Here is a 14,698-nt window from a genome sequence, read left to right on the forward strand (position 1 = left end):
GGTCTCTTGGCTAATAATCAAATAATAGAGAAGAAACTCGACAGTTTCCAAGTGCAGTATAATATAATACACGTTGATGGCATCAGCTTCTGGACTCTACTACTTCCTACCACTACACCCACCAAACATGTCCTGCTTTCTTCTCCCAGTCCCCGGCAACCACCATCCTGCTTCTGTCTCTATAATTTTGACTATTCTAAGTCCCTCATATGATCCGGATATAGCGGCTCGCGCCTGTATCCCCAGATACAAGCTAGACCTTGTCTCAAAAGAGGGAAAGATTATGCATCATAAGTCATTCAGCCTTCCGTCACTGTGAGGACACACCTGAGATGGACAACTTACTTGCCTCCTGGAAGTTTCAGTCTGTGGCCAGAGGGCTCTGTTGCTCTTGGGCCTGTGAAGAAGCAGGGCATCATGGGAATGCATAGCAAAGCCTCAGGTTACCATCAGGGAAGCAGAGAAAAACAGAAAGAGCTGAGGTCTCAATGCTCTCTTCCAATTTTCTTCCCCTAGGCCGACCACCTCTCAGTAGGGCCACATGATGGCGACATAGTGAGTACGGCAAGGACTAGGTGTCGGGGTCACACTGTAATCCCAGCACTGAGGGGGTAGAAGCCGGGGGTTGGGTTCAAAGTCATCTTCAGCTGTATAGAGCTCCTGGTCAGCTGGGCTACAGGAGACCCCCGTCTCAGAGGGAGAGAAAGAGTTAGAAAGGGAATCCTAACACATGATGGGCCTCAAGGGCTAAGTGATGAGGAGCCAGACACAGACATTTGCTGCTTGGTACCACTTATATGATGCCACAGTTTCAACCTGTTGTGTCTCCCTATATCCCACGACTTAATGGCAGTGCTAGCTAGATCTTGTGCGCATACTGCCCAGAGCTGTGGGGCCCACAGTAGCTCTGCTATCTGTATATTACCTGTGGTTCAACATTACCCAAAAATACTGGATGGAAAATCCTAGAAATAAACAACTCACTTCATCTCACTATTGTATTACCTCACATCATCTCAAGGAGACTGATGGCTATGATACAGTAATTTTAGATTTTTAATTCCCCCCCTTTTTTTCTAACGTCAGGACAATCAGGTAGTTCTATAGTAAGAACCAGTCTCAAAAAAAAAAAGGTGGAATCATCAAATTGATGCTGGTTTTTTTTTTTTTATTGTCCAGGTTTTATTTTTTCCTTTTTGGTTTTTCAAAGTGGAGTTTATCTGTTTGACAGCCCTGGCTGTCCTGGAACTCACTCTGTAGACCAGGGTGGTCTCGAACTCAGAGAGATGCTTGCCTCTGCCTCCCGAGTACTGAGATTACAGCCACCACCTCCCGGCTGGATCTTTAATTTTCAAAAGTTATATGTCCACCAGTGCATGTGGAGGTCAGTGGACAACTGTACTCAAGATTACAAGCACACCAGGTCCATCTTTTTAAAAAGGTTTTGTGGATTGATCTCAGATGACAAACATCTCCCCAGCATCCCTCCCAAACATGCTATGTATTAGGATGACCTTCAACTTCCCATTCTCCCACCTCCACCTAAGTGCTGGGGTCACAGGCACGTGCCCCACCCATTTCTATTGGTTCTTTGGGTCTCCACTGGGAGGCTGGGTAGGCACAGCACCTCAGCAGTATGTGGTCAACATACCAACCACAAAGGGAAGGAATGATGCCACTTCCTCAGGGGCACCCTCCCTGTGCTGTGTCTGTCTCCACTGGACCGGGAGTCCTCAGCCAGCACCAGAAGCCGTTTCCGAGACCCTCCCCGGAGCACGGCAAGGAGCAGTGGCTGGCCAATAATGAAACATAAGCCTATGTATGCAGAATTCTCCGCTGATTCTGGAAAAGACCCTCCCACACTTTTCAGCAGGTGGCTGGAGGTAGTGTCGGAGCTCGGGAACCCCGCCTTTGATGTGGTACTTGACCCCTTACCAGAGTTGTGATTTTGGGTTACCCCTTCACTCTTGAGCCTGAATGCCAGGGGCTAACACTGAAGACCAAAAAAACGCTCCCTCAAGGCACTGTCCGTGGTGTGTACCGAACATCTGCAAGCACCACTGGAACTCAGGACTCTTGCTGAGCATCGTCTTGTAGGCATGCAACAGAATTCCCAGGTCTCCGACCCACCCAGGGCAACAGAACCGCACAGCAGCCAGCACAGAAAACATTGCTTTATTAACTGAATTGCCAACACACGAGGATTGCAGGGGGCTCCTTAGATGTAGACCCTGGCGGGGGGCTGCAACCCGGAAGTCCCAGTGAGTGAGCAGGACAGGACAGGGCAGGAAACTATGCAGCAGCAGCAGCAGCAGCAGCAGCAACACAATCATGCAGGGCACAGTGGGCACTGGCCACGCGGGAGTGACCGGACATTCTATTGCTCGTTAAGGGTTGCGAACAAGGACAATGTACAAAAAGGAGAAATAGGTCTTTGCGGTAATGAAAAATACATTTTTCTCTACAAAGGAATCTTCTCTAATACAAGAAAATAAATATTGCAACATAAGCCAAAAATAATTTAAAATTGCTCTTTTCAATATATTTTCAATATTTCTCTTGTATATTAACAAATGGCACATCACTTTCTTTGAAACAAAGACAGAAGGTGTCTCCTCCTGTGACATTCATATCACCCTCCCCACCGCCACCCCCAAATGATTCGGATGGAGCACACGTGTGCATCCTCGAGGGAAGGCGGCAGGAAAGGCCTTAAAGAACAACCAAATGTCCCCGACTCCAATACCTCTGGCTCTTCGGCCAATGTGGCCAGCTAGGCCAAGGGCACGGGAGAGTAGCCTCAAGGACCTTACTACAGAGATCACATATTGTTCCACAGAGCTTCCGGCACGGGCACAGGTTGGCCATATGTGGCACTGGCGAAGAAACCCCAAGTCTAACCTGCTGCCAATGTTCCTGTAGAATCAGGCAGTTGACTCTCTAGAAACCCTAGCAAGTCCCATAGGTATCTGTGCATGCACGCATATGTGCACAGCGCTCTGCTCACACACACACCACACACACACCACACACACAACACACACACACACACACACACACACACACTCCAACACTGATGCCCAGGAACCTGGGGGTGGCTGGTTTCTCCAACAAACCTGTGGCCCTAACATGGCAAAGACTCTCATACCATTTACAGAGCCCATTTAATAAAGTAAACGAGCATTCTATCTTTTTTCTTTACTTGTTTCAAAATACACTTAATGATACACAAAAATACTTTCCTTGCACATTAGCCTGTGTCCTGTGATGAGGGGGAACGAGGTGGAAGGCAGCCAGGGTTGATGGGAAGGGTACAATAGCCAGAATGAGAAAGGAGTCCTTTCTGCCTCCCTAAGAGGGGTAGTAGATGTGGGCAAGAGAGAAGGTGCCTTGGTCAGAGTGTGGCAAAGCCATCTATACCATGGACAGTGGCCTGGGAGGAACTAAGGGGAGAGGTTAATGGGGTGTCCTCATCCTCCTGCAGCCTGACGGACATCTTAGAAGTGGAGACAGCTGCCCGATGAAGACTGCCATAGGGCTCGGCCTAGTGAAGGGCCTGCTAACCAGCCATCCTAACAGACAACCGAGCTTCGCAGCAGGCAAGGACCCCATGGATAGACAGAGTCCAAAGCAGGCACCAACTTCCAAGACGCCCAGAACCAAGGCCAAAATAAGCAGAGGCTCCCTAAAGCGCCTCACTTGCCTGCCCAGTCCAGGCCCCGAGGGAAGAGTGCCAGCAGCCCAGAAAAAGGGGTTGGATTCGCTCCACTCATCACTAACGTCTACCCCCAGAGCCCAGCCCCTGGCCCAGGGTGGAACAGTGGTCAGGGCCATCTCCTCCCTCAGCCTACAGTGTTTGGTTGTTCTTTAAGCCCCCATGCCCTTTGTGTCCCACAGGTCAGACCACCAGGCAATCCAGCAGACGAGGTTGCGACCCGAAGTGACCCAAAGCACAGGGGTACGGAAGGTCTGTTCAAAGGCAGTAAACAAGAGACTGGGTAGGGGAATGCTCATACTGACTCTGCGCTGTCACTACTACCAAGACGGGCAGGCAGACTAAGTCTATGTGGTAGCCGATGCCATCCCGATGCCCAGGATCCTTGGAGTCCACCCCATGCCCTCGGAGTCCATTTGAATTAGACGTGCTTGTCCAATCCACCAAACTGAAGTCTTTATCTTTGCTTCTGATTTTGCTCAAACTCACTGTCGTACCTTGAAAGTTTTGGAGTCGAGGTGGGTGAAGGTCCCGTGTATTTGCTCTTTGTGTATCTGTGTGGTGGCGATGGGGGAGCCACGCTGGATTCAGTCAGGATTCTTGCCCCCCAAAGTGGGGGGAGTACTCAAAGTTTAGGACCACACTCACAGCGGCCCAGCCCAGGGACCATAAACCAACAGCAGCAGCAGCGGTGGCGGTGGCCTCCTCCTCTTCCTCTGAGGCCTTGGGCCCTTCTCTGTAGGTGTGTGCAATAACTGAGTCTTGGAACTCTGGTGCTAACCAACTCCTTTGAAAAGGAAGGTTCATGTTGACAGTTGTCAGGTCCGGGCTGTGCTGTATATTATGGTCAAAATATTCTTTGGCATTCTCAGGATGATTCGACTGGTTCACTGGACTTTTGCAAGGTTCTGGTTGGAGAAGTTCTGGCTTTACCAGTGGTGGAAGTGACCCAAGAGTAATTCGTAAAAGAAAAAAAAAAAAAACAATAACAACAACAAACGTTTTCACGGAATTCCTTTGTTCCCTGAGCTATCACCCTGGGGCCACTCCATCAAAACTCTTCAGACCGACCTGGGGACTTGGGGGGGGGGGGGACTGGAGAGGGGTAGGAAAGGGGGTGCAGCAGGGAGGGGAAGGGGGTTAAGGCGCCAAGGGACAGAGGAACACAGGACAATCCAGCAAGACTTCAACCAGCCCCAGCAGGCCAACACTGGCCTGCCCTGGGCCCCGGGATCCCACGACACTTGTTGGAAGGATGTTTCCAGAAGGAAACCAATGAGGAAGCTCATCTCTTAGCAGGACTAGGAAACTTCAAAAGGCAAACGGTCTGGTCTGGCCCGCTCCACATGGGAGGAGGGGCCGACTGTGGCCGAGACTGGCCCCAAAGGAAGAAAAGGAAGTTGAAGCCCCGGAGTGATTCTCTGCAGTGGGCTGATCTGAGCCCCAAGCCCCGGGCTGGGCACTGGCCCTCCCTTGGAGCCTTCCACCTGGACAGGCGGTTGGCTGTTTGGGGAGTCCCCTGAGTAAATAGCGCAGCTCAGGAAGGATTCTGGGAACCACTTCCCAGAGCTGCTTGGGCTGGGCACTGGCAGGGACAGAGCAGCGAGGAGGGGGTTGCGGGTGGGCGGGCGGGCGGGCCTCAGATGTTGTGGGCTATTGGGGAGCCAGCGGTTCCCCGGCACCCCCTCAGTGCTTTCTCATAGAAACTCTTTGTGCTTGTGACAGTGAATAGACTGGCTAGGTATCACTCCTTATACTTCCTTAGGGATCAGTGGAGTGCAGCAGGACACCCCCCCACCCACCCAAAACGGACCCCAGTACAATCTGGGGGGGGGACAAGGCGGGGCAGGCCCTGGGATGGCCCATCTGCCATGAAATAATGCCCAAACGACAGTCTCTGTGTCACCCAGTGGCAGTGGGCGGGAGCCCTGAGCTCTCCCTCACCTTGTCTACATCAAGCCAGAAGCCCGGCGATGTTGTGTGGGCTGGGACAGGGTGGCACGTGGAAGCTGGCACAGTCCCTGGCCAGGGCCACGGGAGGAATCCTAACGTCCTGGGCCAGCACAGAGGAAGAGACGACGGAGTGGAATTCACAACTCTCTCTATATTAAAAATAAAACCACGACAGAGTGGTGGGTCTGGGACACTCAGCAGTTGGAAATGGCAGTTGTGATTGGGCTGAGGCCCTGTGGGAGACCAGGGCAGGGCCCCGGGGAGTTAGGAGGCCAGTACCCCCATGCGAACCACCTCCTCTGCCCCTGCCTCCCTAGAAGCCCGCTGTACCCCGCTGTCCTCTGCTTCTGCGTCAGAGTCGCTCATCTCCTCATCAGAGAAGTAGCCATCAGCCTCGGTGTCAAAGTGCAGGCTGACCTTTGGCCTCTCGGCCACAGTAGGCGGCAGTCCGGTCCCAGCATCAGACCTAGCACCCGGAGATTTCCGACTGACCTTGATCTCTCGGGGTGGCCGGAGCCTACCCAAGGGCTTGGGGCTCACCGTAGGGCCAGGCACTTGGACATTCAAGTCGGAAGCCATGAGGGCTGTCTCATCCGGGGTCTCGGAGGCCAGCGGTGGGGGGCTCTCCAGTGCGGCCGGGACAGGACAGTCCCCAGCCGCGGGGCTGGACGGCAAATGAGAAGACGTCCTCCGGGGTGGCTTCCTGGTGGGTGGTCCGTGCACGCCCTTGCCACTGCCAGCATCCTGGGCCCCGGGCTTCTTGGGTGGCTTGTCTGGCGTGGTCCGTGCACTGGGCCCATCCTGAAGTGGGGGTGGTTTCTTTTTGGCAGGCAGGCGAGTGCGGCCTCGGGCCTTCCTGGCAGGGTCCCCGGGCCGCAACGAGGGGTCCCTCATGAAGCTGAGTAGCGTCTCCTCATCCTGTAGCAACTCCTCTGACAGCAGACCCGAAGCAGGATCCTCCCGGTGCCCACTGTTCAAAGACCACTCACTCATGGCCATGTCCTCTGCTGTGATCTGCACCGACTGGGCCAACCAGCTATTGAAGAAAGTGCCGTCGATGGGGAACGAGGTGGACAGACCTGACCCGTGGGAGACAGAAGGCGGGCGCGTGAGCCTTTCAGGTAGCCCAAGACAACCCACCCACCCAGGCAAGCCCTCTTGTTCTGTCCACCCCTCCCACCAAGGCCACCAGAGAGCAGGGCCGGATATAGTCGCTGCTCACCAGGGTGAGCGACCGCAGGACTGGCTTTGCAAGTGGTAGAGTGGAGTTCCCTTGTTCAAACACTAGGACTTTCAAAAGCGGTAAGAACAGAGAGGCCACCAGGGGGCGCTGCATCTTTACAGGCAGTCCCTTCAGCAGCTTGAAGGAAAGCATCTCACAGAGATGCCTCCCTGAAACAGGGTGGCCGGGACCAGCTTCAGCTTTGGACTCTACTGAGGTCTACGGTGACAGTGACTAGGACGCCTGCTGTCACTCCTCTTGGTCTCTGGGTGGCTCAACTGGGGTTGAGTAAACAGCCCACAGGGGGGGCGGTGTGGTGTGTGTGTGTGGTGTGTGTGTGTGTGTGTGTCTGTCTGTCTGATAGGGTAGAACAGGAACGAGCAAAGACTTCTTGCAGTCTTCTCTTCCCAGCAGTCTCTGGTCTGTCTGTCTGTCTGTCTGTCTGCCTGATAGGGTAGAACAGGAGCGAGCAAAGACTTCTTGCAGTCTTCTCCTCCCAGCATGGTGCTGATTTCTAGGGACCTCTGGGAGGACCCAGCACTCTGGCCAGGACAGCTCCTGAGCTGGCAGAACTCAGTCTCCATCCAGCTAGGATGTCTTGGGATCTCAGGTGAGGGGAGGCTGAGATGCTGCGGGCACCTGGAGAGGAAGGGCTTCAGTGGCTCTCCTCTGAGAAGGTCAGCTCTGCTTTAGGCTGCTGGCTTCCTATGGCGTGAAACTGAAAGGGAGGTTGGTGTCCTCCAGGCCGCAGCGGCCCCTCCACTTACCCAGCTGCCCCAGGACAGACTCTGGCACGGCCTTTATTTTCTCTTTCTTCTCAGGACTGCTACCCTTGGGACCCTCTCGGCCTTTCCTCTTCGAGTCAATCTTCTTGCCCTTTGCTCTCCTCCCAGAAGGCTCTGTGTTTGAGAACGAGAGGGTTAAACCCGAGGGGCAGCCCAGGGGTCCTCCACCAACTGTGTCTGTTCTCCATGGCACCAAGGTCATGGTCAGTGTGCCAGACACAGGGGGAGCTGGGGTAGAACAGAAGGTAACCGCCCACAGCTCTAGGAAGGATCTTCGGGGAGGCACAGGAAGTCCTTGTGACTTGGACTTTAGTGTGACCTATGAAACGGACAATCCTTGGAGAGTCCTGGTGGGTGGAAACAGGGACTGGATGTTATAGAGACAAGGCAATGGAGCCAGGACAAGGAGCTAGACACAGGGCAGAAAGCATCACCTGGGGGTAAGCGGTTTAGGGTTCGGGGGCTGACCCACAGCCAAGCTCCTCCTGGCCTGCTTGTGCAGTGAGGCAGGAGATGGAAGGTTCCAGTTTCCTATCTGGTTCTCACGTCCCTTCGTCCAGAAAAGAAGGGTCCCCAGCTCCTCAGCAGAGGCAGGAGGGCTCCCTGAACAATGTTGAAAAAAAGATGGAAGGCGTGCCCTGAGCTGTTCTCAGCCCCTGAAGTCTTTAGCTGGACCTCAGTCTCCTTGCCTGTAACAGGGACCCCAAGTCCGACATCCTAAGGCCCCAAGACATCCCATGTCCCATCTTGGTTACCCTACAGCCTCCTCTAAGCACTTCCCTCCCTCAGAGGTGTCCACTTCAAGCAGGGGTAAAGCAGTCTTCTTCAGAGATGTACTGCCCCGGACAACGGTGCTTTCTCCCCCCCAGGACAAGGAGCTGCAGAGTCTCCAGACCCTACATTGGGGGGTAGACCCTCTGGTGTGTAGGACACTGTGGCCAAAAGTGCTACTCCTGCCTCAATACCCTCAGCATCCTTGAACACAAGGACTTTGTGTGGACTTTGGGGATTTCAGGAAGACGTGTGTGGCCTCCTCCAAGTGCCACTGTGTCCTTCTCAAATCCTCCCACCCTGTACGGCCACTGCCTGCACATCCCGAGACACTACTTTCTCGCTCCAGAGAGCAAACTGTACGTGAGCAGGAAAGGTCTGGAGGCCACAGAGCTGCCAATTCCACAAGGCCATGCCCCCTGCTCTGACCTCTGTAGTTCGCAATAGTGATCTCTTTTATTTATTTATTTTTTTTGTGACTTCTTTTCTTTTTGCCTTTGATTATGCTGGGTTAAATTCCCAGCACCCATATGGTGGCTCATGACCATCTTTAACTCCAGTTCCAGAAGATCGGACGCCCCTTTTAACTTCCACAGGCACTAGGGACACACACAGTGCATACACAGATATGCAGACAAAACATTCACACACATAACAAACATAGATAAGGATATGGTTCTTAGCCAAGGCAGCCTTTAATCCCTGCACTCAGGAGGCAGAGGCAGGTGGATCTTTGAGTTCAGTGCTAGCCTGGCCTACAGAGCAAGTTCCAGGACAGCCAGGGCTACACAGAGAAGTCCTGTCTCAAAAAACAAAAAGCAACGACAAAAAAGGAAAATGGTTCTTATATAGTGGGGAATGGTCTCCAACTGATGTGGCTGTGGATGACCTGAAACTCCTGATCCTTCTGCCTCCCAAGGGCTAGGATTACAGATGTGCATCAGAACACCTGGTTCTAGGCAGTGCTGGGTATCAATCAGACCAGGTAATATAGTTAGATTACCAGCCCCTAAGGGGCCAGAAGAGGGCGTTGCTGGATCCTCTGGAACTGGAGTTACAGACAGGTGTGAGCCATCATGCGGGTGCCAGCAATTGAAACCAGATCCTCTGGAAGAACAGCCAGTGCTCTTAACCCATGAGCCATCTCTCCAATTCCCCTTCCTCTTTTTTTTTTTAAATTTAAATTTCCTTCCTTCCTTCCTTCCTTCCTTCCCTCCCTCCCTCCCCCCTCTGTCCCTCTCCTCTTCCTTTCTTCCTTGAGAGGAGCTCACTACGTAGCACAGGCTGACCTTGAACTCGAAATTCTCTGGCTTCCACCTTAGCACTGGGTTCCGTGCTATGCTCCGCCACACCTGGCTTCAGGGGCTGCTGGTAGCTCAAAGGGTCGAGGGGCCGCTCAGCTGCCGAGAAGGGGCAGGCATTCCCTCTAACGGTGCCCCCGCACCTCTCCTCCTTCACTCACGTCCCAGAGCGACCCCTGGGCTGAGTTGGCAGCGGCAGCCCCATCACCAAAGCTCTCTCTACCTGGGCGTTTCTGCTGCATAGGCTCAATATCTGAACGGGATGGCGTGTGTATCGGGGGTGCTAAAGCATGTCTTCCAGACTCCGTAACTAACCAATGCGACCCATATCCAGGCCTTTGCCCCTGATTTCTAGGTCTGCCAAATACATGTTATACCCAGAGAACGAAAGAGGACAAGAAAACACAGCTGATCCCGGCCTTAATCTCATTACATGAGACCATCCTTGCGCGGCTGCCTCACTGAGGACTGAACCCCAGGCACACTGGGGTTCGGGTTCAGTGCTCTGCCTGCATGTATGCCTGCTCGCCAAAAGAGGGCACCAGATCTCATTACAGATGGTTGTGAGCCTCCATGTCATTGCTGGGAATTGAACTCAGGACCTCTGGAAGAGCAGCCAGTGCCCTTAACCTCTGAGCCCTCTCTTCAGCCCACTCCTGCCTGTCTTGAGGCGGCAGAGCCAGGAAAACTGTGGATCTGTACCTGTCCTTGTGCAAGCTAAGCCACTGTTGATGGACCTGGGCTATGCCAGGGAACCAGTGGTGCCCGAGGGCAGGCTTGAACGCCACAGTCCAGACTCTGGCTCCTGCCTACTACTAACACAATCAGGGCCTTGACGGGGTCTCACATGGACCTGATGATTGCAATGGGGGTGAGAAGGGATGGAAGGATGGCCCCAGGCCCTTCCAGGCCCCACAGACACGCCTTCCCAGCAGGGAGGTGCCGGGCCTACCTCGACACAGATCTTGCTCCATAAGTTTCATCTGCAGGTGGAAGATCTGCTCCTGGAGCTTACAGATGGAATGCTTCGTTCTCTCCCGCCTTGTCACCATGTAGCACAGGTTCCTAACCTGCGGAGACGGAAGAGAGATTGCTCACCTTACTCCTTGCCACCCATCCCAGACCCGCCATCTCCCGGAGCCTCGTGGCTGGAGAAAGTGGGGATCTGAACACGGGCCACCACGGATGTCTCCCCGCTGCCCAAGATATATGAAAATTCACTCCCAAACCCTGAGTGTGCAGGGAGTATCTTGTCTCATCTTGGCAACCCTCTCGTTCCTGTCCAACACCTGCCTTTCCCAGCAAAGCGACTCTTCAGGTACAAGCATCAGGGTAAAACCCAGCACCTGCCCCAAGGCACCAGCCAGTGGCCCTGTACTTTCAAATGAGCACAGTCTGGCAGAATAGCTTTCCCAAGTCTACCTACTGCACCAGGACCTGAGGCAGGCCCCTGCCACCCCCACCAACGCTCCTGTACCCACAGCGACACAATGCTGTACTTTATAAAGGACGGCAGCGTCCGAGTCCCTCAGGTCAGCCAGGAAGAGTCCCTACAGTAGGCTCTGAAGCCATCTGGCTTAGTCTACAGGACAGGCGCCCATTCTTCAGGCGTCTGGAAGCATCTGAGGTGGACCTGTCAGTGCCTGTGCAGGGTGCCCCCCCCCCCCCGGACCGTTCTCACACACTTCTGGGGCCCAGGCCAGGCTTCGGCCCTTGAGACACTCCCTTGGTCTGGCATTTCCTTTGGGCTCCGATGGAGCTTTCCAGAAACAGGGACAGCTGTTCCTGACCGCAGCTGTTCAGCTTGAATCCTATTCCCAGCAAGGTCTTTCTTCACCTAGTCCCCAGTTGGTCTTTGGGTCTCAGCTAAGTCTCTCTGTCCTTAAGCTGCCTGGAGTGGCCTTTAATTCAAGGGAGTATAACCAGATCTCTGTCGGGTATGGCCTTCCTCCTCTCCTGAGACTAGTTGTGAAGAGGATTCTAGAAGATCCAGTCCAGCCTACAAGCATCAGCAGGATGGACTCAGTATGGACTCTCCTGGGACATTCCACGTGTGTACTCCCCACCTGCTCTGTGAACACCAGGCCGCCACGGTCCACACATCACCGACCCCAGCTTTACCAATTCCCACGTCCAGCCCCTTCCTCAAGGGACAGCCCTGGCTTTTGACCACTTGGTGCCAGCCTGGGACCCTCTTACCATGGCGCACCTTCCAACCAACCTCCTCTCCACAGCCCTGCCTGCACACCAGCTTGGCTCAGAGCCTTACCCACTGTCTGGGAGCAATCTGTAGGAAAGCAATTCGGTCAGGGTCTCTTTCTTTCCAGAGCCTGCCACCCAGCAAGGCAGAGATCCTGGCGAGGTACTCCCAGGACCTGGTGGCCCTGACCCAAGACTAGAGGACTGCCAGGCTTCCTGGATAAAGGGACAGCTAAGCCCAGCAGGAGGCCAAGCTAGGCCTTGAGGGGAGAGTGTAATGGAGCAAGGGGAGGCAAAGCCAGCCAGCAGTGGGGTGGGTGCGGTGGGGGGTGGGGGGTCCTATTGTGCCAAGGAGAGTTGTGGTGGCTGAAGACCGGAGCCTCCACCCACAACTGACCCATCAGGACATTTACAGCCGTCTTTCCTTGTGACTGACACCAACTCCCTTCACAGCCCAGTTCTGTCCATCCCCCAGCCTTTCACAGGGACAGTAAAACCATCCTTCAGCAATGCTCTTGAAATGCAAATCAGACCACTTCCTGGCGGACTTACACCTTCCAGGGCCTCTATATGGGTTCAATTCCCCAAGATTTCCTGCTGGGAACCTCAGAATGGGACATAAGGTCTCAGAAGACAAAATTAGCAAAGATGAAGTCATCCTGGGTTAGGGTGGGCCCTTTCTCCAATTGACTGGTGTCCTTACACATGGCTGAATGAAAACAAAGGGCTGGAGAACTGGGGTGGTGACAGAGGTGGAGAACAGAGTGACTGGCCACCAGCCAAGTGCTGTGAAGGATTTTGGCAGGAGACCCCCAATCTAGGGACTGAGAAGGAGGCAAGTGGCATGGTCCGCAAGGGACAGGGTCCACTTCCCACCGGTCCTCTCTGTCCTTCAGAGAGGTGGGGTGGGGTGGGGCTCCCACAGACTCATCTCAGGGCGGCCGTGTGACAGAGCGCCCCGGCCACCCTCTTGGCTCCCACACAAGGTCCGTTCAGTCTCTGGAATAACTCACGTAGCAAGAACCACAGCCACTTCCCTGCAGGGCCTGACAGCCAGCGTGGTTGCTAGGGGACATGAGCTGGCATTTGCAGGGCTGATGTCCACTACTGTAATTTTTCTGTCAGCCGTGAATAACTCTGGAGGCTGCAGTGGCTGTGCCCAGCCACACTGCCTGCCAAGGTCCAGACCTGCGGCCGAAATTTGTAGGAAAGCACATCGTCTGGGTTGGCCATAAAATCAATTTCATGCCGGTGGCAGCCCTGCTCCTGAACCATCAGAGAAGATGCCCGGGCCGAAGCACCAGGCCTTGCTGATCTCGGGAGCCCACTCTTGGGACACAGGCTTCACCCTCTGCTAAGAGCTGAACTGCTGATGGAGCCAACAGCGGCAACATCAACCTGCAGTGGGCTGGAGAAGGGGCTCATATTCCTGTATTCCAGTACTTGAGAGGGAGAGGCAGGATTGCCAGAGTCTGAGTCTAGCCTGGGCTACAGGGTAAGTCTTAGCCTCAAACAAAATACAACAACCGACAGTGGAGATCACTGTCCTTATGTGACCCCAAGGCCAGTTGGATCCTTACTTCCATTTCTTGGAAAAGGAAACAGGAACAGTTACAGAGCTGGAGGCGGGAGTTGGGGGGGCGGGCACTAGAATCAGTAAACGGCCAGACCACCCAAGACCTCTAACTCCAACATCACCCTGCTCCTTCACTCAGAAGCTGGCCGAGCCGGCCTGGTGCCCAGTCAAAGGCTGGGTACCTCTCAGCTATTGGCTCCAGGCCATGCTCAGAGATGGGGCCTACTAGCTGGGCCACTGCCACCAGGCGGCTTTGCAGAGAACCTCCCCCAGATATTCATAGGTCTGTCACCAACATGTGGTCCTGGGAGGGCCTGGGCTGGGTGTCGATGGTATCTCATAGCTTGCTTCTTCTCCAGCCCCGAGGCTTCTGGGAAGCAGTTTAGACAGGGGCTCCCGTCAAAAGTCCCCAAGAGACTTCACAGAGTTCCAAGTAGGCTCCCACACTTCTTTCGGGTCTGTGGCAGCTCTATCTGCCCTGAGCCTTTGGAGCCTGCCTGGCTAGCTTGCGGGCATACCAGTCCTCACCAGCCTCAGCTAGCAGCCCCTGTACCAGCTGACACCTGGGTTGGAGGATGGAGGGATAAGAGGAAACATTTGCTTAGGAAAATCTACAGAACTGCAAACAGCCAATACTGCTTTTTCTGACCCTCACCACCACCCTCGAAATCCAAAGGCAAGCTCCAGCCCAAGGGGAGGAAGGCTTCCAATCCGTTCATCCTCCTGAGCCCCATGGGCTGCGACTGCCTCCAGGGCAGGGAAGCTCTTCCTCGGGAAGTTAAGTCAGGTGGGGGCCACAATGGGGCTGGCCAGCACAGACCCTGATGTAACATCTGCTAGGTCCTTTGGGAAGCAACAAGGGGAAAACCAATCTGCACTAGAGACCTGGGGGTGTGGACTCGGAGGCCTCAGGACAACCCTGGAAGGAGCTGTGGTCTCCTTGTGACAGGAGGCTGAACTGTCCAGGAAACGGTGGCTGCAATGCAACCCGCCTTCCCCTCTGCCCTGGCTGAACCGGGGACATGTGATTCTTGCCACGCAGCCTTCTGACCTGGTGACAGACTTAGTCCACCAGGCTCATTTCTCTCTTTCCCAGGCCCCAGGGCAGATGTGTAGAGAACAGGGAAGCTGAATACAGTCACTGCAACCCGCCACAGCACATCACCTGCCGGGGTG

General features: G+C 54.4%; 1 protein-coding gene across 1 annotated transcript in view; it reads right to left on the reverse strand.

Annotated features, from left to right (window-relative positions):
* Positions 1–2,156: 2,156 nt before the first annotated feature.
* Jade2 (jade family PHD finger 2) overlaps positions 2,157–14,698 on the reverse strand; it is a 51,031-nt gene continuing 38,489 nt past the window's right edge. The window contains 3 exon segments of the mRNA XM_028857216.2: positions 2,157–6,747; positions 7,658–7,789; positions 10,700–10,817. Coding sequence (XP_028713049.1) covers positions 5,933–6,747; positions 7,658–7,789; positions 10,700–10,817 — 1,065 coding nt within the window. The 3' untranslated portion in view covers positions 2,157–5,932.

This window comes from Peromyscus leucopus, chromosome 8b (assembly GCF_004664715.2).
Source record: "Peromyscus leucopus breed LL Stock chromosome 8b, UCI_PerLeu_2.1, whole genome shotgun sequence".
Classification (NCBI taxonomy): Eukaryota; Metazoa; Chordata; class Mammalia; order Rodentia; family Cricetidae; genus Peromyscus; species Peromyscus leucopus.